A 26,113-nucleotide genomic window follows, 5' to 3' on the forward strand; every position below is an offset into this window, starting at 1 on the left:
GAATGGGAACTCTACACGGAGGTCTTCCAAAGGATATATCAGAGGTGGGGAAGCCCAGAAGTCGACCTAATGGCATCCAGGTTCAATCACAAGCAACCAGTCTTCGTGTCACAGTCTCGAGACCCTCTAGCTCGGGCAGTAGATGCCCTCGTGATTTCATGGAGGGACTTTCGGCTCCCTTACATCTTTCCTCCCTTTCCCCTGATTCCACGTCTTCTCAAAAACATCAAGACAGAGGATCGCCTAGTTATTCTGGTGGCTCCAGATTGGCCCCGGTGCACATGGTATGCAGATATAATCTAGCTGCTGGACGAAGCACCCTGGTGCCTTCCACCTCGAGTCGACCTACTCTCGCAGGGCCCCCTTTTCCATCCCAATTTACCTTGACTGCATTTGACGGCATAGTGGTTGAGACCATGGTTATGAAAAAGCATGGTTTCTTCCAGCCACTAATTCATAGAATGATAAAGGCCAGAAAGGCCTCATACTCCCAAGTCGATTATCATGTTTGGAGGAGTTATTTTCGTTGGTGCAAAGGCCGCAGCCTGAACCTATTTGATTTTTCTTTGTCTCACTTCCCGGAATTCTTATAGGAGGGTCTGGACCTAGGCTTGAGTCTTAGCTCATTGGAGGGGTAAGTGTCCGCCCTATCTATTCTTTTTCAACATCTGTTGGCAGCTGAGGCGGACGTATGTACCTTCTTCCAGAGGGTTTTGCACACTGCCCCAACTTTTCAGTCTACCATTCCTCCATGGGACCTTAATTTCATGCTGGAGGCATTACAGTCACATCCGTTCAAACCATTAGAGTCAAAATCTATGTGTCTTTTGACCCTCAAGGTGACCTTGTTGGTGGCAGTCACCGTTTTACATTGAATTTCTAAACTCACAGCCCTCTCCACGAAGCCACCCTTAACCGTGCATCAGGACAGGTAGTCTACCGTCGTTGTACCGTCTTTTTTTCCTGATGTGGTTCTTCCAGAAGAACAGGCTCTGCACAAGTTAGATTTAGTACAGGTGCTGCGGATTTACCTGTCCAGGACTGCTACCCTGAGGCACTCTGGATCTCTTTTTGTGGTGCCAGATGGCCCAAGGATGGGCCTTGCTGCTTCCAAGGGGGCCATATCACGTTGGATACGCTCTGTCGTGGATAAGGCATATCAGGCCAAGGGTGAGATTCCGCCCTTTCACATCACAGCACACTCCACTCGGGCATTGGGGGCCTCGCATGCAATATGAAATGGGGACTCTGCTGCCATGGTTTGTAAGGCTTCAACGTGGTCATCGCTGCACACTTTTTCAAAAATTTACCAGGTGCAAACCTCTGCAGGAGCTGATGCGGCCCTCGTCTGGACAATTTTGCAAACGGCTAAGGACCGTTCTCAGAAGTCTTGAGCGGGTGTTCCCACCCCGGGGGTCTGCTCTGGGACATCCCATGGACAAGCTGTGTCCCCCAATGATAAGAACGAGAAACCTAGATTTTTTTGTACTCACTGTAAAATCTGTTTCTCGTTTCGTTCATTGGGGGATACAGCACACACCCGATAAGGGTCTTCTTTCTTTTGCTTTTGGGTTCTTTTCCTTGGCAGGGGTTTTTCTTTGTTGTCACACAAGCACCTTCCTAAGGTAGTTCCTGCGCTACTGTATGGTATCAGGCACCACGGGGGCGCTCCCCCTGCTTGCGTACAAAACGGATGAGCTGAGTGTCTGCAGGGAGTATATAGGGAGGAGCCAACTCATTTTCTACTTAGAATTTCACTGACTAGATGCCTAAAATAATACATTTTATTAGATACTAGCTAAAAAATGGGGATTATAGAAAAATCACCCATCCATGGACAAACAAACACAAAAAACAACCAGAAGGAGGCCAGTGTTATACACATTGGGCCCTGTGAATAATTCAGCAATGAAGCCAATATGCCTAGGGAAAAAATGAGGAAATGAAAAAATTATATTTCAGTTTAATAGCCGATGCTTGGGTCTTCTAGTCCAACACACTGCTGGCTGGAATTCCAGACCCTACTAGCGCTTCAAAATTTGTTTCGGTTATTAAACTGAAATATAATTTATCCATTTCCTCATTTTTTTTAGCTTTTTTGGCTTTTTTTAGCTAGTATCTAAGAAAAGGTATTATTTTAGGCATCTAGTCAGTGAAATTCATATTGAAAATAGGTGGCTTCTGCCTCAGTGACGGTGTTTTCTACTTGGTGTCCATTTCCAATCAGCAGTTGCTATATATCCACGGTCAAGCTGTGTCGGCCAATGAACGAAACGAGAAACAGATTTTACAGTACAAAAAATCTAGGTATTAAAGTTTACAAAATCCTTTTCCTGATTGTTGCAACAAAAAATAAAAACATTAAAATTTGTTATCACCGGTAAAAGTCCAAATTCTTAAAATATCACATTACTAATTCCGCATGATGAAAGCTGCCTAAAAAAATGCAATCCTAGCGTTGCATTTTCTCCATCTGCTGGAAAGAATTGTATAAAGAGCAATCAAAAAGTTGTATGTACCAATAAGAACCACAGCCAACCTGTATTATACTCCAGAGCTGCACTCACTATTCTGCTGGTGAAGTCACTGTGTACATACATTACATTACTTATCCTGTACTGATCCTGAGTTACATCCTGTATTATACTCCAGAGCTGCACTCACTATTCTGCTGGTGGAGTCACTGTGTACATACATTACTCATCCTGTACTGATCCTGAGTTACATCATGTATTATACTCCAGAGCTGCACTCACTATTCTGCTGGAGGAGTCACTGTGTACATACATTACTTATCCTGTACTGATTCTGAGTGACATCCTGTATTATACTCCAGAGCTGCACTCACTATTCTGCTGGTGGAGACACTGTATACATACATTACTTATCCTGTACTGATCCTGAGTTACATCCTGTATTATACCCCAGAGCTGTACTCACTATTCTGCTGGTGGAGTCACTGTTTACATACATTACATTACTTATCCTGTACTGATCCTGAGTTACATCCTGTATTATACTCCAGAGCTGTACTCACGATTCTGCTGGTGGAGTCACTGTGTACATACATTACTTATCCTGTACTGTTCCTGAGTTACATCCTGTATTATACTACAGAGCTGCACTCACTATTCTGCTGGTGAAGTCACTGTGTACATACATTACATTACTTATCCTGTACTGACCCTGAGTTACATCCTGTATTATACTCCAGAGCTGCGCTCACTACTCTGCTGGTGGAGTCACTGTGTACATACATTACTTATCCTGTACTGATGCTGTATTATACTCCAGAGCTGCGCTCACTACTCTGCTGGTGGAGTCGCTGTGTATATACATTACATTACTTATCTTGTAAAACTCTGAGTTTGAAATTTCCCTTCAGCTATACAGAATTTTGCACACTCCAGGATGACAACTAGAGCCTCTTTCGGTACAGTACCTGTAATATCACTTAGTTCATTGCTGTTCAGATATAACTCTGCCAGCCGGAAATTATTGCCTAGAAAGTTTACATTTGATATCTGAAATACAAATTAAGAATTTGAAGAAAACACATAAAAATAGATTTTTGGATTTCAACTGGGAACCTGATGAAGGCGCCAAAGACCATTTGTTATTGCAATGGGAATCTCAGTACACAATGAATCTGTAGGAAATTAAAACACAAAATTCTCATATACAGACCTCCAACCATTGGCCAAAGAGGTCACATGGTGTTATAGCAACGCAGTAACTATCACTTTTTTTCCCAATGAGGCTCACAGGAAGCTCTTTATTTACTGCTAAACAGTAAAGTTGTAACTTTTTAAGGGCCACTCCGGTGATTTTTTTTTTTCATTCATGATGTAGCTATCCCCCAGTATATATAAGTGAGCTAGTGTTACCTTGGTTAGTTATTTCTATCTGAAACTCCTAACCTCTTTTTCCTTGGAAGGTCATGTGATCTCAATTCCGACCAGCTCAGATCTACTTGGGGTTATGTGTTCCGTTTCTAGTCAGTTTCCAAGTCTGTGTGATGCTACATGACAGTGCTATCAGAGTTACTGACGATGATCACACAGCTCCTGTCACACAGTTCTAATAGAGGAGATCACAGCTCATCTTCCTAACTGTATACTTATGGGCTATAGCTTATTTAGGCGAATATAGTAGTTAAGGATTAAATTTCCCCCCAGCAGGCGGATAAGTTATAGCCTCAGATAATTCTGCGCTGATGCATCATGGAATGGATTTGAAATTGAAAGTAAAAAAATCTCACTGTCAAAGATGGTGCCTGATAAGCATCAGATAGGAGGCTGCACTACATGGAAGTGACTTCTATACACAGAAGATACCTCCAGAGTGTGACAGGCAATGAGGTGAGGGGGCAGACACGGAAAAATGTGTTTTCGCTAAAGTGGCCCTTTAGCGACGTCAACTGGAGATGTGATAGATGTACTGAAATCTCATGAATTGTGATGGGGGAGCCAAAGCTTTTTGTTAAGGCCCAATTGAAGTCATTTTTTCCCTACTGTCTCCTAGCAATATAAATTTAAAAATGCAGTGAATAAGCATGCAGCTGCGTATTTGCTGTGTTTTTATGCACTCCCCAAGACTTTAATAGGCAATTTTTGTCCATATATACCAAACAATCGGGCCATAAAAAAGAAGCACATCTGAATCTATCAATGCAAAATAATGGTGTTGTTTGCTGTCTGTATTAAAACTGCTAAAAATAGAGACACTATACAGACAGAAAATACGCCGATGTGAATGGGGAGCAGAGAAAGCTACTATTACAGAGGGCTGTAATTCACTCTGGGTAAATTTTCTGCTCCTATCAGCAGTGTGGAGGAATAGACCAGCCGTACTCAAGAGGAGGATGAAACAGACAGAGAGATAGCTGTAGTATTGAGTAGGCGTGGTTATGCTACACAGCCTCTGAGTCTCTTAAGGCCAGATTCACCCGACTGTATTTGTGCATTTCGGCCATTTCAATGTCCGGGACCATGGCTGTGCTTTTTTGGGGCAGAATTTCCATGAGCATAAAGTACAGTAAAAATGCAGGGTAGTGCGCAAAAACACATCGCCCAATGCACAAAAATGAGACAGAGATTCACATGTAAATGCACAAACATCAGTGCGAATCCGGCCTAATTGTGTGGATGTCTGCCACAGTTTCCATTCTATGAATATACCCTTTAGAGAAAGGAGGCTAGTAGGACTCTGCGCATGATATAACCCTGTATCGCACGGAAATATTCTATTACCTTGTTATGGTTCAGCCACAAATATTTTAATAAGCGAAACCTTGACAAGTCTGAGACGTCCTTCAGCCCTCTGCGGAGATAAAAATATATGTGAACTGTTAATAGATATGTCAATAATGTAACGCCACATACACTGGTTAATACAGAACACAGCGCTAAGATATGTGATAAATGTCCGATCAGTCAGATACCGATCCCCGACCAAGCCTAGAGCTGAGGAGCCGCAGCTCTCTGTCTATATAGTGCTTCTCTAATCTGGCCAAAAGTATGTGAACCCCTGACCATGAATTCACTATTGGACATTCCACTCCAGCTCACATGAGTCCTTGTCAAGTCCGAAACGTTGTAAGAGTCCACATGTGGTGCAGAAACCAGGATGATTCTTACCAAACTCGTCAACTATAAATCCTGGGAGATAGCGCTCTCCGGACATCATGGAACCCAGATTCACCAATCCATCCACAGAGCACCTTTCTAGAGTTCAGCGACGATGTGCTTTACACCGCTCTAGCTGCCCTTTGGCATTGTGCATGCTGCTCCACTATGGAAACCCATTTCATGAGCCCCCGTTTGCGCTATTGTTGTGCTGATGTCACTTCCAGAGCAGTTGGGGACTCTGAAGTGAGTGATGTAACAAGATAGGCAAAACCGCCTCATATCACCTCAGGGAAGTAGAAATCCGCAGTTGTCAGCATGTTCCCATTCATTTCAATGGACAATTAAGTTTAATTAGTTTAATATGTGCTATTTTTGTGCGCAATGCGAACAAAAAAGGGGAACGCTGCGGAGGGGGGGTTTGCGTGATCAAATTGTGCACACGAAAAACACACATATGGCTGAACCCATGGAAATCAATGGGTGCTATTCGCTGCCCCTAAGGACTCCCACACACTTGCGTTTTTTTAACGCTGCATTTTTTTTAACGCAAATGTCAATGGGACTTTCTAATGTTAAAAACGCATCGCAAGTTTGTGCTTTGCGATTTTTGTGCGATGCGTTTTTAACATTAGAAAGTCCCATTGACATTCGCGTTAAAAAAAAATGCAGCGTTAAAAAAACGCCAGTGTGTGGGAACCCTAAGGGCTTCTTCACATAGGGCATGCGCTAATACGCTCAGCGCTACGGTGTGTAGTAGTGTATGCACTGTTTAGTTGTTTTTTTGGACCATTCAAACTAGATTGAAAGAAAAAACAGAGAAAAGATGGCTGTTTTGCCATAAAAATGCCTCACATCCCTGGGGAGTTCACATGGTGGGGAGCGCGATATGGGGGCGATATTCACGGCCCCATATCACACTTTACTGAATAAAGTTAGTCTTAAGCCACTTTCACATGGCTGAGAAAATCGTGAAAGATTTGGGTGATGCGAGACGCACAAATCTCACATGAATATGAATCCCAATCTTTTGAATGGGGTCATTTACATGAGCGATTTATTTTTATTTTTTTCCTCCGCATTGCATTGCAGCATGGGAAAAAAAATCGCGGCATGTCCTATCTTTAGGCGATCCCTCAGAACGCCTCACATCGCATCACCAGCTTTTCAATGGAGCCAGAAAAAACATTGCACAGCGTGCGATGTGCACTCGAGTGAGATGCAAGGTTTGCCATTGAAAACAGCCACGTCAGAGGATCGCAATCTGACCAAAGTGATGGGAGGCGTGTGGGGACATCGCACGTACACAAGCGCAATATCGGGCTGAGTTTCATGGCGTGATATCGTGCGCGGTTGTGTGAAACTAGCCTCCGGGACCTTTTACAAAGAAGGGAATATTCCGCAACAGTGTTGCATGATGTACCTTCCTGCAAAATATTCAGCCCCAAAATTGGGGCCAATTCACATGGGCATATGCCATTTTTGGGCCGTGAAATATGCATGTTATTCACTATGAGTTTTTTGCGCGCACGTATTCACTGTGTTTCTACCACACGCAAAAAAAACTGCAAAAAGGCCCCATTGATTTCATTTATGCGATCTCATTGACTTTAACGGGCTATGTCGATCTGTAATACAGCCCAAAATGCGATATGATGTGATTTATTGTACGAGCGTGATAAACGTGTGACTGAATACCCTAATGCAAATCAATGGGGTTTCAGCTCTCCGTATTACGCACACAAAAAATATGCATGTAATGCGGAGCACAAAAACGCCCATGTGAATAAGGTATGTTCCCACATAGTAGGTACCGCTTGAGGCTGAAAACCGTCCAGCCATGGCTGCCAATTACCACATGATCTTACTGACCTTATCGGCGAGATCACGATTCCATTGGTTGCCGTGGCTGGGCGGAGTCTCTGCAGCAAGCAGTACCGGTTACGTGCGAATGCAGAGCGTTCACACAAGACGGGTTTGCTGCATAAGGTCCACAGAGGATATTCTGCAGCAGATCTGCAGCGGAAGGTCTGCATCTAAACCAGCACCATTCGTTGTGGATTTTGACACGGTTATTAATGCATATTTTGGAGCGTAATTCACCCCTCATTGAGAAGAGGTGGATTCCACAGCCTATCCGGTGCGAACATTAATGTGCGGCGGATTTAAATTCCTCACCGCATGTTAATTAGGTGCAGTCTGTTTCCGCAGCATGTGGACGAGATTTTGAAGATCTCATCTACTTTTCTGCTACTGTAAATGTAAAGGCTTATCTCTACGGGGGAAGAAGGGGTGTACGTTGTAGATGTCGTCTTATTCCAATTCCCCTACTTACCTTCTCCCCAGGTACAGCTCACACACATCACTGTCCATCTTGTAGCCACATCTGTGGATCTGTTCCTCTATGACCTGCAGAAATATAAGCGTCCGGTCATTATCGCCATATATATTACAGGGCTGGTATATCACTAGGATATAATGTCATGTTATAATAGTTGGAGCCCCCCAATGATCCTGGGAATGAGGGGGGCGCAGAACTGATTCAGTCCCATTCACTTCACTAAAGTTGACCGGTAATACCAGAGACAACCTAAGGACAGCTGTGGCGCTGTTACGGGATGCAAGCAGGCATGTTTTTCTTAGCCTGAACAACCTACAGCCTCGTCTCCTTGTGTTACTCCCTAGAAGGGGGATAAAGGAGCAGGAAGCTGAAAATGTATGAATTCCCTATGAATAGAGTAAAATGGCAGCTTATGACCTCCCGTGTGTCGCTGCACGTTTCTGATATTACAGAGACCACGGCCATCACCGTCTGGAAGGTAAAGTCCTACTGATCCACCAAGTCCTGACTGAAGGACTGATATCAGACGAGCAGATGGAAACATGTCCGGATTACGGACGGGTTTCCGATGACATCACAACTGCGGGTCAGCAGTATTTACCTCCGTATATCTTAATTTCTATTTGGAGAATTCTGATCCATATTTACCCAGTAGAAAATAATACAAATATAGACACAAATACGCAAAAGATAGTTGTTTTTTTTCTTTTTTTAAAGCTATATAAAATATGGCCATGAAAAAAGTGCTGTAGATTTACATTAGCTCCGTATTATTATACTGATAAGCTCTACTTCCAGATTACTGGACTTTTGGATGATTATTACTACTTCCCATAATTATATTATTAACCTTCTCCATAGTAACTTCATATTTGACCCTCCTCGCTAAGCTAGCTCCGCTCTTCCATCCCGGCTTCTTATTGCACACACTTTGCATTATTTCAGACACTCACCATGGTTGCCATGTTAGCTTCTCCCGTTGCTAGGGAACACCGGAAGAGCAGTGACGCGACTGTAGGCCGCACCGGAAGTACGTCACCCGCCCACTGACGCACGTAGTGAGGGCGGAAGTTGTTGTTTTTAGAGTAAAGATGGCGACCGAAGCTGAGAGGGAGCCGGTGAGTAATTATGTTGTAAAGTATGTATTCTCTCCCGTATACAGCTGAGGACATGGTGGGGTTAGTACTGGGGGGACTACAACTCTCAGCAGGTCCTGTTTCTGGGGCCTCATATATTGTTGTGTTTGGCCTCTATAGTAGATGATTGCATTGCCTGGTAAATCATGCTGGGACTGCCAGTTCTTTGCTGTCATCTCTGGGACTCTGCTGGAGCTTGTAGTTCTCCGACGTGGTCTGTCAAAAACAAGTGGCTGTTGGGCTGTGCTGGGACTTTCAGTTTCTCACCGGGCCCATCAGGGGACTTCTAGTTTCTTATGGGGGGGGGTAGTTCCTGTTATTCCCTATTAGATCCATGTGGTTCTCTGTGGGATCTTTCTTCTGTGTTGATGAACACTCAGTTTCTCTGTCGTATGGAATGGCTGATAACAGGGAGCAATAGATTGTGTTCACCTGCACAGATAATGGAGTTGTGGTTTTCTGTCCGAGTGAAATAATCAGTAGTTTCCTGAATATTCGCAGGTCTCCTCGGAGGAGGAAGAGGAAGAGCCGTCTACATCAGCGGATGATCCGGCCGCGCAGAAACGGGAGGAACGGCTGAGGAAATTCAGAGAACTTCACCTGAAAAGGGTGAGAAGTCGTGTGATGTACAGATCGTTCATATGTGACGTGTCCGGGCCGCCGCCGCCGCCAGCCCCATGGGACGTGTCCGGGCCGCCGCCGCCGCCAGCCCCATGGGACGTGTCCGGGCCGCCGCCAGCCCCATGGGACGTGTCCGGGCCGCCGCCGCCAGCCCCATGGGACGTGTCCGGGCCGCCGCCAGCCCCATGGGACGTGTCCGGGCCGCCGCCAGCCCCATGGGACGTGTCCGGGCCGCCGCCAGCCCCATGGGACGTGTCCGGGCCGCCGCCAGCCCCATGGGACGTGTCCGGGCCGCCGCCAGCCCCATGGGACGTGTCCGGGCCGCCGCCAGCCCCATGGGACGTGTCCGGGCCGCCGCCAGCCCCATGGGACGTGTCCGGGCCGCCGCCAGCCCCATGGGACGTGTCCGGGCCGCCGCCAGCCCCATGGGACGTGTCCGGGCCGCCGCCAGCCCCATGGGACGTGTCCGGGCCGCCGCCAGCCCCATGGGACGTGTCCGGGCCGCCGCCAGCCCCATGGGACGTGTCCGGGCCGCCGCCAGCCCCATGGGACGTGTCCGGGCCGCCGCCGCCAGCCCCATGGGACGTGTCCGGGCCGCCGCCGCCAGCCCCATGGGACGTGTCCGGGCCGCCGCCGCCAGCCCCATGGGACGTGTCCGGGCCGCCGTCCGCATGGCGGAGGTGCAGACAAGAAGCACATGGGTTTTTTCCAAAAACTGGATGAAAACGTTGCATCCAGAGGCTATAATGGGTTTCAGGCAGAGGCGTAACTTGAAGCTCCCGGGCCCCAATGCAAAACCTGTAACAGGGGCCCCAACTATAATGCTTTATTCATAGTACTGGGCTCCCTATATGGAGAGGAGAGGCCTTATGGGCCCCCTAAGGCTCCTGGGCCCGGGGGCAGCCGCATCCCCTGCACTCTCTATAGTTACGCCCCTGGTTTCAGGTTTCCTGCTTCGTTATGATAAAGCCTCCAGCGCACACGTGACCTTCGCCTCATTTATCTGCTGATCTGTTTCAGTGAGCATAAAAACGTTTCAATCGGCGCTCATTAAATTGGATGGCGATTTCTAATAGGAGCTTTAGTCTTGACGTTTGCATCTTGAAGGTGATGTCAGCAGCTGCTCTCACACAGACCGCTTTTTACAGCGCTTAGTGTGGCATTTGTAAGCGCTGTCTGGGATGATTAGTGAATCCTGCACTGAGCGGGGGGGTTGGACCTGATGACCCTGGAGGTCCCTTCCAACTCTACCAGTCTATGATTCTATGTAAAACGCTCCCATTGATTTCAATTGGGCTTTACAGACCAGTATTCGAACGTGACGATTTATCTAGCGCTGTCTGCTCTATTTTTGTGTATTTTAGCGCTCGTTAACGCACCTAATCACAATGATGTGGTGCGTAAAAACCACTGTAGAATGCGTTTGCCGATCGCAGCGCGAAGTAAAACGTTCCGGTTTCGACCGCAGTGTTCTGCGAACACATAGTTGAGAGCAAGTAAGAGAGTAGAGGGGTGCAGACAGCACAACCTTTGTGCCGTGTTCAGCCGGGCAGGAAATATGCAACAGCCACAGGAGGAACCCGATCCTAATAGATCCCTTAGAAAGAGATCCCTATTTGAAAAAGACTCCACGAGTTGAAACGTAATTTTTTATTGCTTGGGAAGAATGAAGATTTTCTTTGAGCTGCACCTTGGATGCTGCCACTTCTATATCGGTATACACATAGTTCAGAGCGGCCTAAGGAGGAGGAACCTACCTCAATATTCTTATTTTGCACTGGGGCTATGACGGTGACGGCTGTGGGGATCCTTATCTCCTCTCTGCAGGCAAAATAGGGACAGTCCAGCCTTTATAAACACTGATCAGCAGAATTGTAATTTTTTTTGCACCCCGCAGTATAAAAAATAAGTTTACTTTTATTTTACAAGTTGAGAAGATTGTAGAGGTAGAAAATCTTTTTTTCTTTTTTGGATGAGAAGAATGGGTTAAGCTTTATTTTATTATATTTTCGGGGTGAAGACTTTTGTTTTTTTATGATACTTTTGTTAAACTTAACCCCTTAAAGGGGTTGTCCCGCGGCAGCAAGTGGGTCTATACACTTCTGTATGGCCATATTAATGCACTTTGTAATGTACATTGTGCATTAATTATGAGCCATACAGAAGTTATAAAAAGTTTTTCACTTACCTGCCCCGCTGCTGGCGTCCTCGTCTCCATGGTTGCCGTCTAATTTTCGCCGTCTAAAATGGTCGAGTGGCCAAATTAGACGCGCTTGCGCAGTCCGAGTCTTCTTATCTTCTCAATGGGGCTCCGTGTAGCTCCGCCCCGTCACGTGCTGATTCCAGCCAATCAGGAGGCTGGAATCGGCAATGGACCGCACAGAAGAGCTGCGGTCCACGGAGGGAGAGGATCCCGGCGGCCATCTTCAACCGGTAAGTATAGAAGTCACCGGAGCGCGGGGATTCAGGTAAGCGCTGTGCAGGTTTTTTTTTTTAAGTCCCTGCATCGGGGTTGTCTCGCGCCGAACGGGGGGGGGGGGGGGGTTGAAAAAAAAAAAAAACCCGTTTCGGCGCGGGACAACCCCTTTAATGACACAAAAAAATCATAACTCCTTTATTTATCCATCGATGTCGCTGTATGAGGGCTTGTTTTTTGTGGGACAAGCTGTATTTTTCAATGGTGCTATTTAAAGTACCATATAATGTACTGAAAAACTTAAAAAAAATTCTAAGTGGAGTAAAATGAAAAAAAAAACATTTCGCTATCTTTTAGTGCGTCTTGTTTGTACGGCGCACAAACGGCAACAAAAGCTACATGATAACTTTATTCTATGCGTCGGTACGATTACTACGATACCAAACTTGTGTTGCTTTTTTTCTCACTATACTACTCCTTTTTTTTTTTTTTTTTTTTTTTTTTTTCAAAGACGTTTAATTTTTAATGCTTTAATAGCATTACGTCATACTGCAATTTAACAGGCAGTCTATCAAGCCACCCCACGGGGATGGCTTGATAGGCAGCCCTGGGACCTTTCATTAGGCCCTCGGCTGCCATGACACCTGCACGGCTCCCCCGATCTCACCGCGGGGGGCCGTGCAGGCATTTAAATGGTTAATAGCCGCGAACGGCCGATAGCAGCCATTGCCCGCGGGTGTCAGCTGTTATAAACAGCTGACGCCCGCATTGTATTGAGAGGTTGCGTGGCAACCTCTCTTTATACATACCCCGCCGCTCCATGACATACCAGTACGCCATGGAGCGGAAAGGGGTTAAAGCTCACCTGTCAAGTTATCGATGAAGTGAACACGCAGGCAAATAGCTTTTATGCCTTAGACTGTGCAGTAGTGTGCCTCGGGGCACATACCTTATATTCCTGAAATTAACGATTATCGTTCAGAATGGTTTAAGCTCCCGTAGGAATATGAGCGGTAGTCATCCCGATTAAATACTTGCAGGAAAACTGAACAACGTGCCATTCAGTGTAAACAGCAGTTGTTCACTTCCTACTGTGAATGGAAGCGGGCGGAGGGAGAATGTTTCCCAGCTGCTACGCCTCCATGACGGCAGCGATGCCAGCAATACTCACTCCTGTGTATTGCTGCAGGAGCGAGTATCACTGGGACGCGCTGCTGACATCGTTGGCCCAACACCTCGTCCCATGTAAATGGACCATTAGTGACGGTGCACAAGATCTTCCTGTGTCTACTTCTGACGTCCGGCAAGGTAGAACCACCGCAGCATGTGCTTTTTTTTTTTTTCCCTTGGATAATTTTACTTTCAGTGGGATGTCTGTCAAACATTTTAGATGCTGGGGTTACTGTTGACGGCGACATGTAAGGGGTTAAGCTGCTGGGATCGGGGTCCTCTTTCATCTGAGGAGTTGTTAAAGTAGGGTAACTGTGCATATGTCAAACTGCTACCTGTCAGTCTGTCCCGTGGGATAAGAGTCTGATCATTTTACAGAATGAAGCGCGGAAACTAAATCATCAGGAAGTTGTGGAGGAGGACAAGAGGCAGAAGTTACCCAGCAACTGGGAGGCTCGGAAAGCTCGACTGGAGTGGGAGCTAAAGGAAGAGGAACGGAAGAAGGTAGATATATACGAATAAAGCCCTTAATGACACTCTGGCCCCTTGGAGGCCCTATATACACCATGTCAGGGAGCAAAGAAAGTCTATATTAGAATCTGGTTCTCATCTTTTATCTTTCTGCTCCAACCTAGGAATGTGTAGCCAATGGGGTCGATTACGAAAGAGCAAAACTACTGGAGATCAGCGCAGACGAGGCGGAGAGGTGGGAGCGGAAGAAGAAGAGAAAGAACCCAGATATAGGATTCTCAGGTAGGTTGCTGATGGACACTCACTATAGGACCAAAAAAGGCAGATATGGGGAGAGCATGATTTCACTGTGTATTTGTATGTATTAAGCCCACTGCACCATTCAGTCCTGTTCCCTGAGCCATAGGGCCTGTGCAGTCTGCAGGTTATTGCTAGAAATCTAGTCCAACAGAGCCCTACCTGTATCCTGTCAATACAGAGCAGACACTGGGGTCTGCAGCCTTGGCTCCGCAGATCAGTAAGCACTTCAGTTCTTTGGAGCATGAAACTTGGGAACATGGCTCAGTGGGTAACACCCACCAAAGACCACATCTGCATGGAGTTTGTATGTTCATGGGTCTCCTCCAGATACTCTGGTTTCTTCCCACACTTCAAAAATGACATATGTGAACTCGGATTGTTAGCCCCAATTGGGGTATGAAGTGATGTACAGTGCTGCGGAATAAGTATGCTCTATATAATAGTGAAAACTTACATGTACATTGTGCCCCCTATAATGTGTAGTAAGGGATGTGCTGTCCATTGTACTGTGATTTTCATATGTTCATGAACCGTGAATTTTCTTCGACAGACTATGCGGCTGCACAACTGCGCCAGTACCAGAGGCTGACCAAGCAGATCAGACCAGACATGCAGGAGTATGAGAGAGAACGAGATAAACAGTAAGTGCAGATGGCCTCCACCTTGTAACGCCAATTTACAGTTCATGGATCCTGTTTACTTATCCTGTACTGTTCTGGAGTTACATAGTATATAAGGCTGAGAAGACACATGTCCATCCAGTTCAGCCTATTACTCCTAATGTTGATCCAGAGGAAGGCAAAAAAAACCATAAGTGAAACGGAAGCCAATTTTTCTCATTTAGGGGGAAAAAATTCTTCCCTGACTCCAGTCTGGCAATCGGAATAATCCCCGGATCACCGACCCTTCTGAAGTTATTAGTGATTATAATATTGTATCGCTCAAGTAAGATGTCCAGGCCGCCCTTGAACTCTTATGAAATTTGCCATTGTCACGACCTCAGGAAGAGAGTTCCACAGTCTCGCTGCTGTTACAGTAAAGAACCCCCTTCTAGGTTGGTGTAGAACCTTCTTTCCTTTAGACGCAGAGGGAGCCCCTTTGATAACCTCTCTGGGTACGCCAGAAATGCACTTTTTCAGTCCCCCTGTCTCCCAGAAAAAAATGCAATTAAAAGCGATCAAAAAGTTATATGCATTCTGAAATGCTACCAACGTAAACTACAGGACGTCTCGCCAAAAAGGAGCCTTTGCACAGCCAAGTTGACGGAAAAATAAAAAAAATTTAAAAGTTTTATTGCGCGCAGAAGATGTTAGCAGAAATTATTTTAAAAAAATTAAATGTCTTTGAAAATAAATACAAGTACTACAGCAAAAAAACTATACAGGTTTGGTATTGTAGTAATCGTACTGACCTATAGAATAAAGTTATCAGGTCATTTTTGTTGTAGTGTATGCACTGTAGACACAAGATGTACCCAAAGATGGCGGAATGTCGTGTTTTTTTTTTTTTTTGTCACTTTACTCCACTTGAAAAACTTTTTAAAAATTCTAATACATTATACAGTACATTAAAAACACCATTGAAAAATACAACTCGTCCCACAAAAATAACCCTCATGCAGTGACGTTAATAGATAACTAAAGGAGTTACAATTTTTATTTATTTATTTTTTAAGGGGGGGGGGGAGGAAAAAGCGAAAATGGGGGGAAAAAAGGGCCGCATCATTAAGGGGTTAATAAATATATTAAGATTAGGGCCCAAAACTGACCCCTGTGGTTCCCCACTAATAACGGTGAGTATGTACCATTTATAACCACCCTTGCTTTTTATCACTGACCAGTTACCTACACACATTCCCACCCAGACCAAGCATTCTCACTTTATACACCATCCTTTGATACTGTGATGCATACAATTATTTGGAAAAGTCCAGATACGCAAGATCCAATGACTCTCACCGGTCAAGTCTAAAACGTACCTCCTCGTAGAAGCTGATCAGGTTGGTTTGTATTATACTCCAGAGCTGCACTCGCTATTCTGCTGGTACCACTGTCTTCAACCCACCATTAGAATAGTGAGTGCAGCTCTGGAGTATAATACAGGATGTAACTCATCATTACTTATAAGTACAGGATAAGTAATCCTACACAGTGACTCCACTTTATATGTAATAATGGCCAGAGAACTCTTTTTTTTTCATTTTTTGTCTTGTTTCCAGGCATATATAGATGTTACTTTGGTATATAAAACGCATCATAATCTCTCTGCTTGTTTATTCCAGAGGTGAACACTTCTACCCCACATCTGACAGCCTGTTTCATGGAACACATGTTCCATCCAAGGAAGGTGTCGACAGAATGGTTTCCGACCTAGAGAAACAGTAAGTACTCCTAGATGTCACTGTCTTGCTGCTGCTCACTCTGTTATTTTGTGGGGGCCTGATTGTATTTTCTCTATTTGGGACATCTCATACATTACCATAGCTTTAAATAACTTGCTTAATTGTTTATCTCCATGACTTATACAATACACTTTCAAATGGTTTTTCTTCCTGCCTTCATTTGCCACTAGGGGGAGCTCACTGTATACAGATATATACGTTTGACATTAAATTTCCTAATAAACCCATCTTACTTAAGATCCTAAGCGGACTTGATAGATACACTTAATGGGACTGCGTCCTTGAAAAGAACCCCTTTCCATATGTCCTATTGGGGCATTTGGAAATCTGAGACGGGTCACTCACTTGGGAACTTCATCTAATAGTGAGAGTGGATCTCTGCTTGACAAACCTTGCCCTTCCTAGTATCGTATGGCTGGCTAGTGTTTTTCTTGGCGACAGCAACTGATCTTTTTTCAAAATAATGTGGGGTTTTCTCATGAGACGGTCCTTTTACATCCCTAATGAATTCCAATACACCCCTCTTATGACAGCTGATAAAGGGCATTATTTCACAGCACTGTGTTTTTAGGGCGCTGTAAAATAAGCCATGTACGGGTGTCCTGTACTGGGTGGAGCAGGTCGCTGGTTATCTAGTGACAGCTGAACTCCTGTTCTAATGGTGAGGATCAGAGAATGCGCTGCTACCTCATTTTTAACACCTTAGATTCTGCGGACAATATTGACCATAGCATTTAACTGGTATCATCTCCTCTATAACAGACCGAACCATAAAGCTATGACATTATATATATCCAACTTCGGTGAGAAACAATGCCAGAATTTCTGATTTCGTTCATCCTAGCTTTACAAAAAATTAAAAGGGGTTTCCAGGCTAAAATATTGATAATTGCACACTGGCAGGGGTCTGCCCATCAGTTGGTGAGAAGCCGTTGCTGGCAGCCAAAATGCTCGGGGCACCATCTGTAGCGCAGTGACCCGGTTTGGGAGTGTAAATCTCTCCTGTTTAAGTGAATGGGAGAGAACTGCAGTACCAAACATGGCCACTGCATTATGGATGGTGTTCTAAGCATGCAAGTCTTCCACATTAGCTGATCGGCAGACCTCTGCCAATGTGCTATTGAAGACTTATCCTAAGGATAGATCAGCACTAGCTTTAGCCTAAAACACCTTTAACCCCTTAGTGACGGCCCAATAGTGTTTTTGCGTCCTACCGTTGCAGGACGTGTATGGAGGGAGATAGCACAGCTATCTCCCTCCATACAGTGTGGGCGTCAGCTGTTTATTACAGCTGACACCCGCGGGCAATAGCCGCGATGGGCCATATAGCCGATCGCGGCTATTAACCCTTTAAATGCCCCGAACTATGTTCAGGGGGGGTCCTGTATGGCTCCCCCGCGGTGAGATCGGGGTAACCCTGCAGGTGTCATGGTAGCCGGGGGCCTTCTAAAAGGCCCCAGGGCTGCCTTGGGAGACCGCTTATCAAGCCATCCCAGTGGGGTGGCTTGATAGACTGTTAAAAAGCAGTATGACGTAATGCTATAGCATTATGTCATACTGCAGGAGCAATCAAAGCATCGCTGGTTGTGGTCCTCTAGGAGGACTAAAAGAAATTATAAAAAATTTTTTTTAGCGTTTTACTCATTTAAAAAAAAAAAATAAAAAAAATTAAAGTTCAAAAAACCCCCCTTTTGCCATATTTGCAATAAAAAAAATCAAAATATTAAACCTAAAATACGTGTTTGGTATCGCTGCGTCCGTAAAAGTCCGATCTATCAAATTAATGCATTATTTTACCCGCACGGTGAACGTGGTATACAAAAAAATGAAGAACTCCAAAAATGCACTTTTGGTCACCCTATCTCCGAGAAAAAATGTAATAAAAAGCGACAAAGTGCTATGTATTCTAGAACGGAAACTACAGGACGTACCGCACAAAATGAGCCCTTGGACAACTATGTCAACGGAAAAATAAAAAAGTTATTGTGCGCAGAAAATGGACAGAGAAAATTAAATATCTTCTAAAAAATTAATACATAAAAGTACTACAGCAAAAAAAAAACAAAAACTATACACGTTTTTGGTATCGTAGTAATTGTACTGAACCATGGAATAAAGTTATCGGGCCATTTTTGTTGCAGTTTGTGCGCCGTAGAAACGGGACGCAACAAAAGATGGTGGAATGTCGTTGTTTTTCAGTACATTATATGGTATAATAAATAGCACCATTGAAAAATACAACTCGTCCCGCAAAAAACAAACCCTCATACAGCGACGTCGATGGAAAAATAAGAGAGTTACAATTTTTTTTTAAAAGGGAGGAGGAAAAAGCGAAAAAGCTCCGTCACTAAGGGGTTAATCATGTGATCAAAAAGTCCTGATTTATTTAAATGGTGCTGATGAAAACTACAACCTGGCTAACAAAATGAGCCCTGATATAGCTCTGTTGATGAAAAAGTAAATCTCTTCTTCGAATGCGAGGACACAAGTTTTTTTTTGTTTTATTTTTTTTGTTTTTTAGAGAAGTAGTAAAACATAAAAATTTGTATGAATATACAAATATACTGACCTCCAGAATACATTTGCCATGTTTATATGACATTATGAACACTTAAAAAAAATCATTAAAACCACAAAATGAGTGTCTGAATAGTTGTTGTTTTTGTTTTTTTTTTCTTTATTTCCATCCCTACCCTCTAAAAAAAATGCACCAAAGTTATAACAATACATTATATACCCTAAAATAGTTAGCATCCAACAAGCTCTCACACAACTTTGCTAACAATAAATAAAACATTTGTGGCTTTTGGAATGTGGCAATGAGTAAAAAAAAATATATATTTATATATATATTGCTTGGTCATTTAAAGCAGTTGTACCAGAATCACAGGTTATTCCTCATCCACAGGATAGGGGATAACCTGCTGATCAGTTGGGGTCTCGCCACTAAGACCCCTACCGATCCCAATAACAGGAGTTTGATGTCCCTTGTCCTTCTCATTGTGGATTTACTGCACCCCCACAGTGAGGAGGAGATTGAATGGAGTGTCGATCGCACAAGCCTGCTGCTGCTCTATCCATTTTCAGTGGGAACACCCAAGCCCTTGCTGCTTGAGCATTTTCATCAGCCCTATTGAAATGTAAGGAGCCTCGCCCACACATATTCAGCCAGCGTGCCATTCTGCATAATGTCACTGCAGGTGGGAGAAACATTCCTGTAGTGACGAGAAGAGGGGGACACGGGACCCCCACTGATCAGTAGGTTATCTCCTACCCTGTAGATAGGGGACAATTTTAAAGTCCTAAATAGGATGGTCATTAAGGGGATAAAGAGTAAGCACTAAAATAGTGAGAAGTGAAGACCAAAGAGGAGAAGCAGCCAGTATTGAAGGAGGTGAAGCTGGCACATTATGGTAGGAATCTCCCCTCCCCGGTTGGGTAATACAAATTACGGAGGATCTTTCTATCTAAAATTTGCTTCTAGAACATCATTGATCGTTCTGTTATCTGTGAACCTGGGATGTGGAACTTTGCTTAATACTCTTTTATTTTTCGTGTTACAGGATTGAGAAACGCGAGAAGTACAGTCGCCGGCGTGCGTACAACGACGATGCGGATATCGACTACATCAATGAAAGGAATGCGAAGTTCAACAAGAAGGCCGAGCGGTTTTATGGGAAGTACACAGCCGAGATCAAGCAGAACCTGGAGAGAGGCACTGCCGTCTAGCTGCGCTACTCTTCTCTTCTTAAGTCGTCTTTGGCTTGTTGTATTTTATATCCTGTTCTGCTTTGTACATATAGAAATGAGTGTCTATAATAAATGTGTTCCTGGAAAACGAGGACTACAAGGTCAGTGTGGTTCAGGTGGGGGTAGACCACAGCCGGCAGCACCATGACACACGTCACTATTTTTTTTACCATGACGAGCAAACTGTAGAAAAACATTTTTTTGCAGTTTCCTACTAATTAAAAATACCTGTGCAAATGGGTTGGAGTGCTAGCCCAAGAAAAAGCAGGAGACTACTAAAAGGGCAATCGCCTACTTGGTTTTTAGACCATTATGGATAGATGAGCTCTGGAGACCTGTTCACATGGTGCCGTGCCGTATGGTTATGGTGGGGTGATGTAACCCAGAGTCATGGGGGTTGACTCTAGCGGTGGTCGTGGCGGCGGCAGCAGGAGTTGCAATGCGTTGCTGTGCTCAGTGGCGTAGGGACCCACTAAAAGAGGACACCGTGAAGTGGCTAGCGGACTTATACAATTTGATCAAAATGGAACGTAAAACCTCATGTTAAAAATACTGCTGAGAAGCGTTAGATCAATGTATAATATGTGGATGTGCGGTCCATTTCAGTTTTTTTTTTTCCCCCTACAGTTTGAGGTACTATGGTATATTGCACGAGGCAACCATCCGACCACTATGTAAAATTTGTCAATTACTTGAGCATGAGCATGGCACTATCTGCCCACTGCCTTACCTGCCCATCTCTTACTCCCACTCATCCACTGCCAGTACAACCCTGCCTTTAAAGATATTCAGCAGAACCAAAATAACCCCTTTTTTCAGAACATACCCTGTAAGTGTGAAGGTCAGTGGTGGGGGCTGTTGTACCCCCACAACCATTGTTGGAACACACAACCATTGAATTTGACTCGCAAAAAGATACCCCTTTCAGTGATGTGCCCCCCCCGACCTCTCACGATATTACGGAGCTTTCCAGCGTACCAGCGCTATCTTGCCGAGCTATATAGAGGGCCCCAGTGTGAGGAGCTGTGAAGTAGGAGCAGCTATCCGCAAGGTTTTGTGCTTGAGAGAGAGCCTTGAGAGCTCCAAAACGCGTTGCACCATCTCTAACTGTCAAATAAAACCACTGTTTACTTCACCACTGAGGTGTCCTTACTTTAATTGTGATACATTGATCACAATATATTCCCTCCCTTGTGGCCTCTATTGATGTATACCTAGGCTATGTTCGGTGGCACTATAGGTTTCCCCGAACTCGGTTGTCATGGCAGTTGAGGGCCTTCTGCAAGCCGCCAGGGCCGTTATAAATGATTGCCTATCAAGATGTACCTGTCATTGGTAATAGAAACAACATCTCATCCCACAAAAGAAAATCACAGGGGCAAAGGAATCAAGTATATTCTTAAATCTGTCACTGGGATAATCCCTAGAATATAACCTTTATTTGATTTAAAACTTCGGCTTCCAAACGAACAAACATATAAATAAAAATATATGAATAGGTAAATCTTAGGTGATGAATACCCTTGGCTGATCACAACTTCATTAGGCATCTGTACTAACTATATGGTCAATGTGCAGGTGGTGTGAGCACTGGTACATCCAATCCCCCTTAGGGTGACTTCACACGAGCATGTTTTTGTGCGTACATAAGTGTGCACCCCTGTATGTGCAAAAAAAACGCGTGGTATTGTTCCATCTCCCTTATTAGTATATTACATGGTACATTAATACTATATAATAGCCCTGCAAAAAAATAAGCCATAAAACAGCTACGTAGACAAAAAAAAGTCATGAAAAGAGAAAAAAAAAGTTGGAGGGGAGCATCATTAAAGGGGTTGTCCCGCGCCGAAACGGTTTTTTTTTTTTTTCAATAGCCCCCCCCCCCCGTTCGGCGCGAGACAAACCCGATGCAGGGGTTAAAAAAGAAAACCGGATAGTGCTTACCTGAATCCCCGCGCTCCGGTGACTTCTTACTTACCTGGTGAAGATAGCCGCCGGGATCTTCTCCCTCGGTGGACCACAGGTCTTCTGTGCGGTCCATTGCCGATTCCAGCCTCCTGATTGGCTGGAATCGGGAAGGGGGCGGAGCGACAAGGAGTCGCTCTCCGGCACGAGCGGCCCCATTCAGAAAAGACCGGACTGCGCAAGCGCGTCTAATCCGGCGATTAGACGGCACCATGGAGACGAGGACGCCAGCAACGGAACAGGTAAGTGAATAACTTCTGTTTGGCTCATAATTAATGCACAATGTACATTACAAAGTGCATTAATATGGCCATACTGAAGTGCTTACCCCAACTTTGTTTCGCGGGACAACCCCTTTAAGGGGCTAAACTGGAGGTTAATGCTGCAATTTGCTGGTAATTGCCATTTGTCTACCAAATTACTTGATCGGTGCTTAGGGGAAGAGAAGGGCGCGTGCTGTAGGGCACTCTGCAGATTTATATAGAGACCGGTCTTATTAGCCTAATTCTAACTGCTGAGGAGCAACTAGCCAAAAACGTCCTAATCTGCAGGGGGCAGTCTTGCTAATTGCCTCAGGTTCATTGGCTGGATGAAGTTAGGCTGCATGGTCTATATGGTTGGCAGTGGGCAGCTGTTGGTATAAATGCTGCCTGCAGCAATGAAAAGGAGCCGTGTACCGAGGTCTTCCATGTTCACACTTGTGTTGGACTGTTAAATTCTATAGGAAAATGTGTGTAAAATTAATATTTATGGTTTTGTTTCTTATGCAGAATAAACATCTGCGGTACAAATATGCCCTCGGGGTCACATGTAGCCTAAATATCAAAGGGCGGCTGTTCAGCAGATGGAGAGTTATTAAATACTGCGAATGTTCTGTAAATTTCCTAATTACTTTTTATCCCTGGAAATAATCTGATTGTTTATTGCTGCTGGTAGGTCGGCCTTGGGCACCGTAGAGGTAATAAATACAAAAGTGATGCAGCGACAGTCCTAGGTGACACTTTAATGGGTGAGGAGGGAAAATCCTCAAAGTATGGGGGCCAGCTTTACGTGCTGATAAGAGCCAAAGCTTCCTAGGTTGTTAAATAAGGCCGGTTTCACATTCGCGTTGGAACCTCCAGTTGGAGGGTCCGCCGCAGATCTGGCACCAAATAGCGCTTTATGCAGTGATTGTTCTTCTGGCTAAAAGCCGGGCAGCTGAGTGGAAAGTGAACAAACCCTATTGTAGTCAATGGAGTCCGTTCAATGCTGTCCGGCACTGTCCTAAGACACTGGCCACAGGAATTCCTATTTCCTGCTCTCCGAACAGAACAGGAAAGTTGAACCCCCAATGCAGATGTGAACCCCCCTACCTTAAAGAGAATGGAATCCAGGAAATGCAAGCTACGGATTCTGTCACACGAGCATGGCGATTTTCGGACGGCCATGCCGTGAAAAACGAGTGAACGGGCACACAAATCTCTCGTTTGTGCGCCCGTTCAGACGGCCCGGGCCCGCAATGCCGTGGGCGGGGGAAGACAGTTTAGCTCTGCTTAACTGCCATCCCCTTTCTGGCGGCTTTCGGCAAGGGGAGGAGGCAGGACAAGGCGGAAGCTAGTGTGCTAATCTCCCCCCTCCTTGTCAGTAGCCAGCAATGGAAGGAAGCAGGATGGGGCGAGAGCTTAGCAACTAGTTCCCGTCCCCTCCCATTGCAAACAACCAGCAAGGGGTGGAGAAAAGAGAAGGGAGCGAGGGAGTTTAGCAGTCACGCTGCTAAACTCCCTCCCGACTCCCTTCTCCGGCAGCTACCATTGGCTCCCATAGGAACCTTGTAAAAGGCATGGAAACAATTATTTCATAGAAACTAAAGAGAGATCAGCAAACTGGGCAAAGATATGTGAGTGATTCACAGCACAGGTGAATACAATCAGATAAAGGTTTACTAAGGAAAGTTTCTGCAAGACAAATGAGGGTGGTGTTACGTCCACTTGGCGCACAAAAACGCTACTCCTCAGAACGGACGCAAACGTGTCCATTTAAGGGTGCATTCACACGAACGTATATCGGCTCGGTTTTCACGCCGAGCCGATATACGTTGTCCTCGGGTGCAGAGGGGGGAGGATGGAAGAGCCAGGGCCAGGAACTGAGGCTCCCGCCCCCTCTCTGCCTCCTCTCCGCCCCTCTGCACTATTTGCAATGGGGAGAGGCGGGATGGGGCGGGGCCAATTACCGGACTTTGGCCCCGCCCCCGTCCCGCCTCCTCTCACTGCAAATAGTGCAGAGGGGCGGAGAGGAGGCAGAGAGGGGGCGGGAGCCTCAGTTCCTGGCCCTGGTTCTTCCATCCTCCCCTCCTCTGCACCCGAGGACAACGTATATCGGCTCGGCGTGAAAACCGAGCCGATATACGTTCGTGTGAATGCACCCTAAAACCCACAAACACATACATATAGTACTTGCACGGACCAATTGCACCTCTCCAGGAAACTGAATGGACAACTGTCCCTAACTGATCAGGGAAAGAGCAGCACCCCTGCCTAAAAGTGGAGACATCGCCTCGATAAAGGAGGTCCCTCTGTCTTCTTCTAGTGACCTGGCTATCCCTGATCAGGGAGCTGGAGAGATGCACTAAACACACAGGACACAACACTGTTCACACACGCACGCACACGCACACACACGCACGCGTCTGGCACCCTGCACAGACCTAACATACATCACTGTTCACACCAACATAGAACAGGACTGCTCACACCTCATGTCTGGCCATTTGCGCAGACATACAACAGCTAGTGCATACAACATGGACCCCAGGGTAGTTTTCTCGGAAATACTACCTGCACCTAAAGCCACACTAGAAAGGCAGCAGGATCTTGGGGAGGTAAACAAGTGGTTCCGGAGTTGGTGTAAGAAGGAGGGATTTGGGTTCCTGGAGAACTGGGCTGACTTTGCTTTCGGCTACAGGCTCCACCGTAGGGACGGGCTGCATCTCAGTGGGGAGGGTGCAGCTGTGGAACAATCTTAAAAGGAAGATATATAACAGTGGCATCAGTATACCAGCAACTATGGGAGGTAATACTGGCATTCTCTAATGAAATATACCAGAAAATATACATGGACCCACACAGTCAATGGATAAGAAAGTCGTTTCAAAGAAGGGCTCATATACATCTAGTGAATAGAAGGTTTCTACACTGACATAGAAGGGGGTTCTTTACTGTAAGAGCAGTGAGACTATGGAACTCTCTGACTGAGGACGTGTGATGGTGAACTCACTAAAAAGAGGGGCCTGGACACCTTTCTTGAGCGTTACAGTATTATATGTTATAGTCACTAATTAATTAATTCAGAAGGGTCGGTGATCCAGTGATCCCTTAAATGAGGAAAATTGACTTCTGCTTCCATAAGGTTTTTTGCCTTCTTCTGGATCAACATTGTGGGGGTAATAGGCTGAACTGGATAGACATATGTCTTTTTTCAGTTTAACATATTATATTACTGTGTAACTTTATCTGGAAATATAAACTTCTGGTTATAAAGTGTGTTTATTTTTTGCTAAATTATCTGTTTGTGCAGCAAATAACAGATTTATGCCGGAAATGACCTGAATGTCATTATGTGTTCAAAAACTGAATTCTGCATAATAATTTGGAACAACATATTTTGTGCTCATTTCAAAATAAAAATGAAGCCTTCGTTGTTATCAGAACTTCCACTTCTAAGACTGCTTTCACACCTGCGTTGGGGCTCAGTTCAGGGCTCCATTTTTGAAGGAGAAAGTTGAAATGAAAAAAAAAAATGGATCCGTACTTTTCCCCATAGTTTCAGACTGCGCTATTTTTCTGTAAAAAAAAAAAACAAAAACAGGAACCCAATGGAATAGAAGCAAATGGAAGCCTTTGCGTAAAGCTGGGAGAAATCTTAACCTGTTAGGGACTG

The 26,113-nt window shown here is 45.1% G+C and overlaps 2 protein-coding genes across 4 annotated transcripts in view; one reads left to right on the forward strand and one right to left on the reverse strand.

Annotated features, from left to right (window-relative positions):
- LRRC72 (leucine rich repeat containing 72) overlaps positions 1-9,014 on the reverse strand; it is a 22,880-nt gene extending 13,866 nt beyond the window's left edge. For 2 of the 3 annotated variants that reach the window (XM_066585209.1, XM_066585207.1), the window contains exons 1-4: positions 8,819-8,913; positions 7,963-8,036; positions 5,253-5,322; positions 3,443-3,524 (exon numbers count right to left, since the gene is read on the reverse strand). In XM_066585209.1, the coding sequence (XP_066441306.1) occupies positions 3,443-3,524; positions 5,253-5,322; positions 7,963-8,036; positions 8,819-8,905 (313 nt within the window). In that variant the 5' untranslated portion in view covers positions 8,906-8,913. The other variant, XM_066585208.1, reaches the window with a different exon arrangement.
- On the forward strand, positions 8,952-20,324 carry SYF2 (SYF2 pre-mRNA splicing factor). Its single transcript, XM_066585210.1, has 7 exons — positions 8,952-9,086; positions 9,606-9,713; positions 13,690-13,815; positions 13,947-14,064; positions 14,633-14,723; positions 16,364-16,462; positions 20,047-20,324. The coding sequence occupies exons 1-7, from the start codon at positions 9,060-9,062 to the stop codon at positions 20,210-20,212; spliced, it is 735 nt and encodes a 244-aa protein (XP_066441307.1). The 5' UTR covers positions 8,952-9,059; the 3' UTR covers positions 20,213-20,324.
- The last annotated feature ends 5,789 nt before the right edge of the window (positions 20,325-26,113 follow it).

This window comes from Eleutherodactylus coqui, chromosome 12, assembly GCF_035609145.1.
Source record: "Eleutherodactylus coqui strain aEleCoq1 chromosome 12, aEleCoq1.hap1, whole genome shotgun sequence".
In the NCBI taxonomy this organism is placed as follows: Eukaryota; Metazoa; Chordata; class Amphibia; order Anura; family Eleutherodactylidae; genus Eleutherodactylus; species Eleutherodactylus coqui.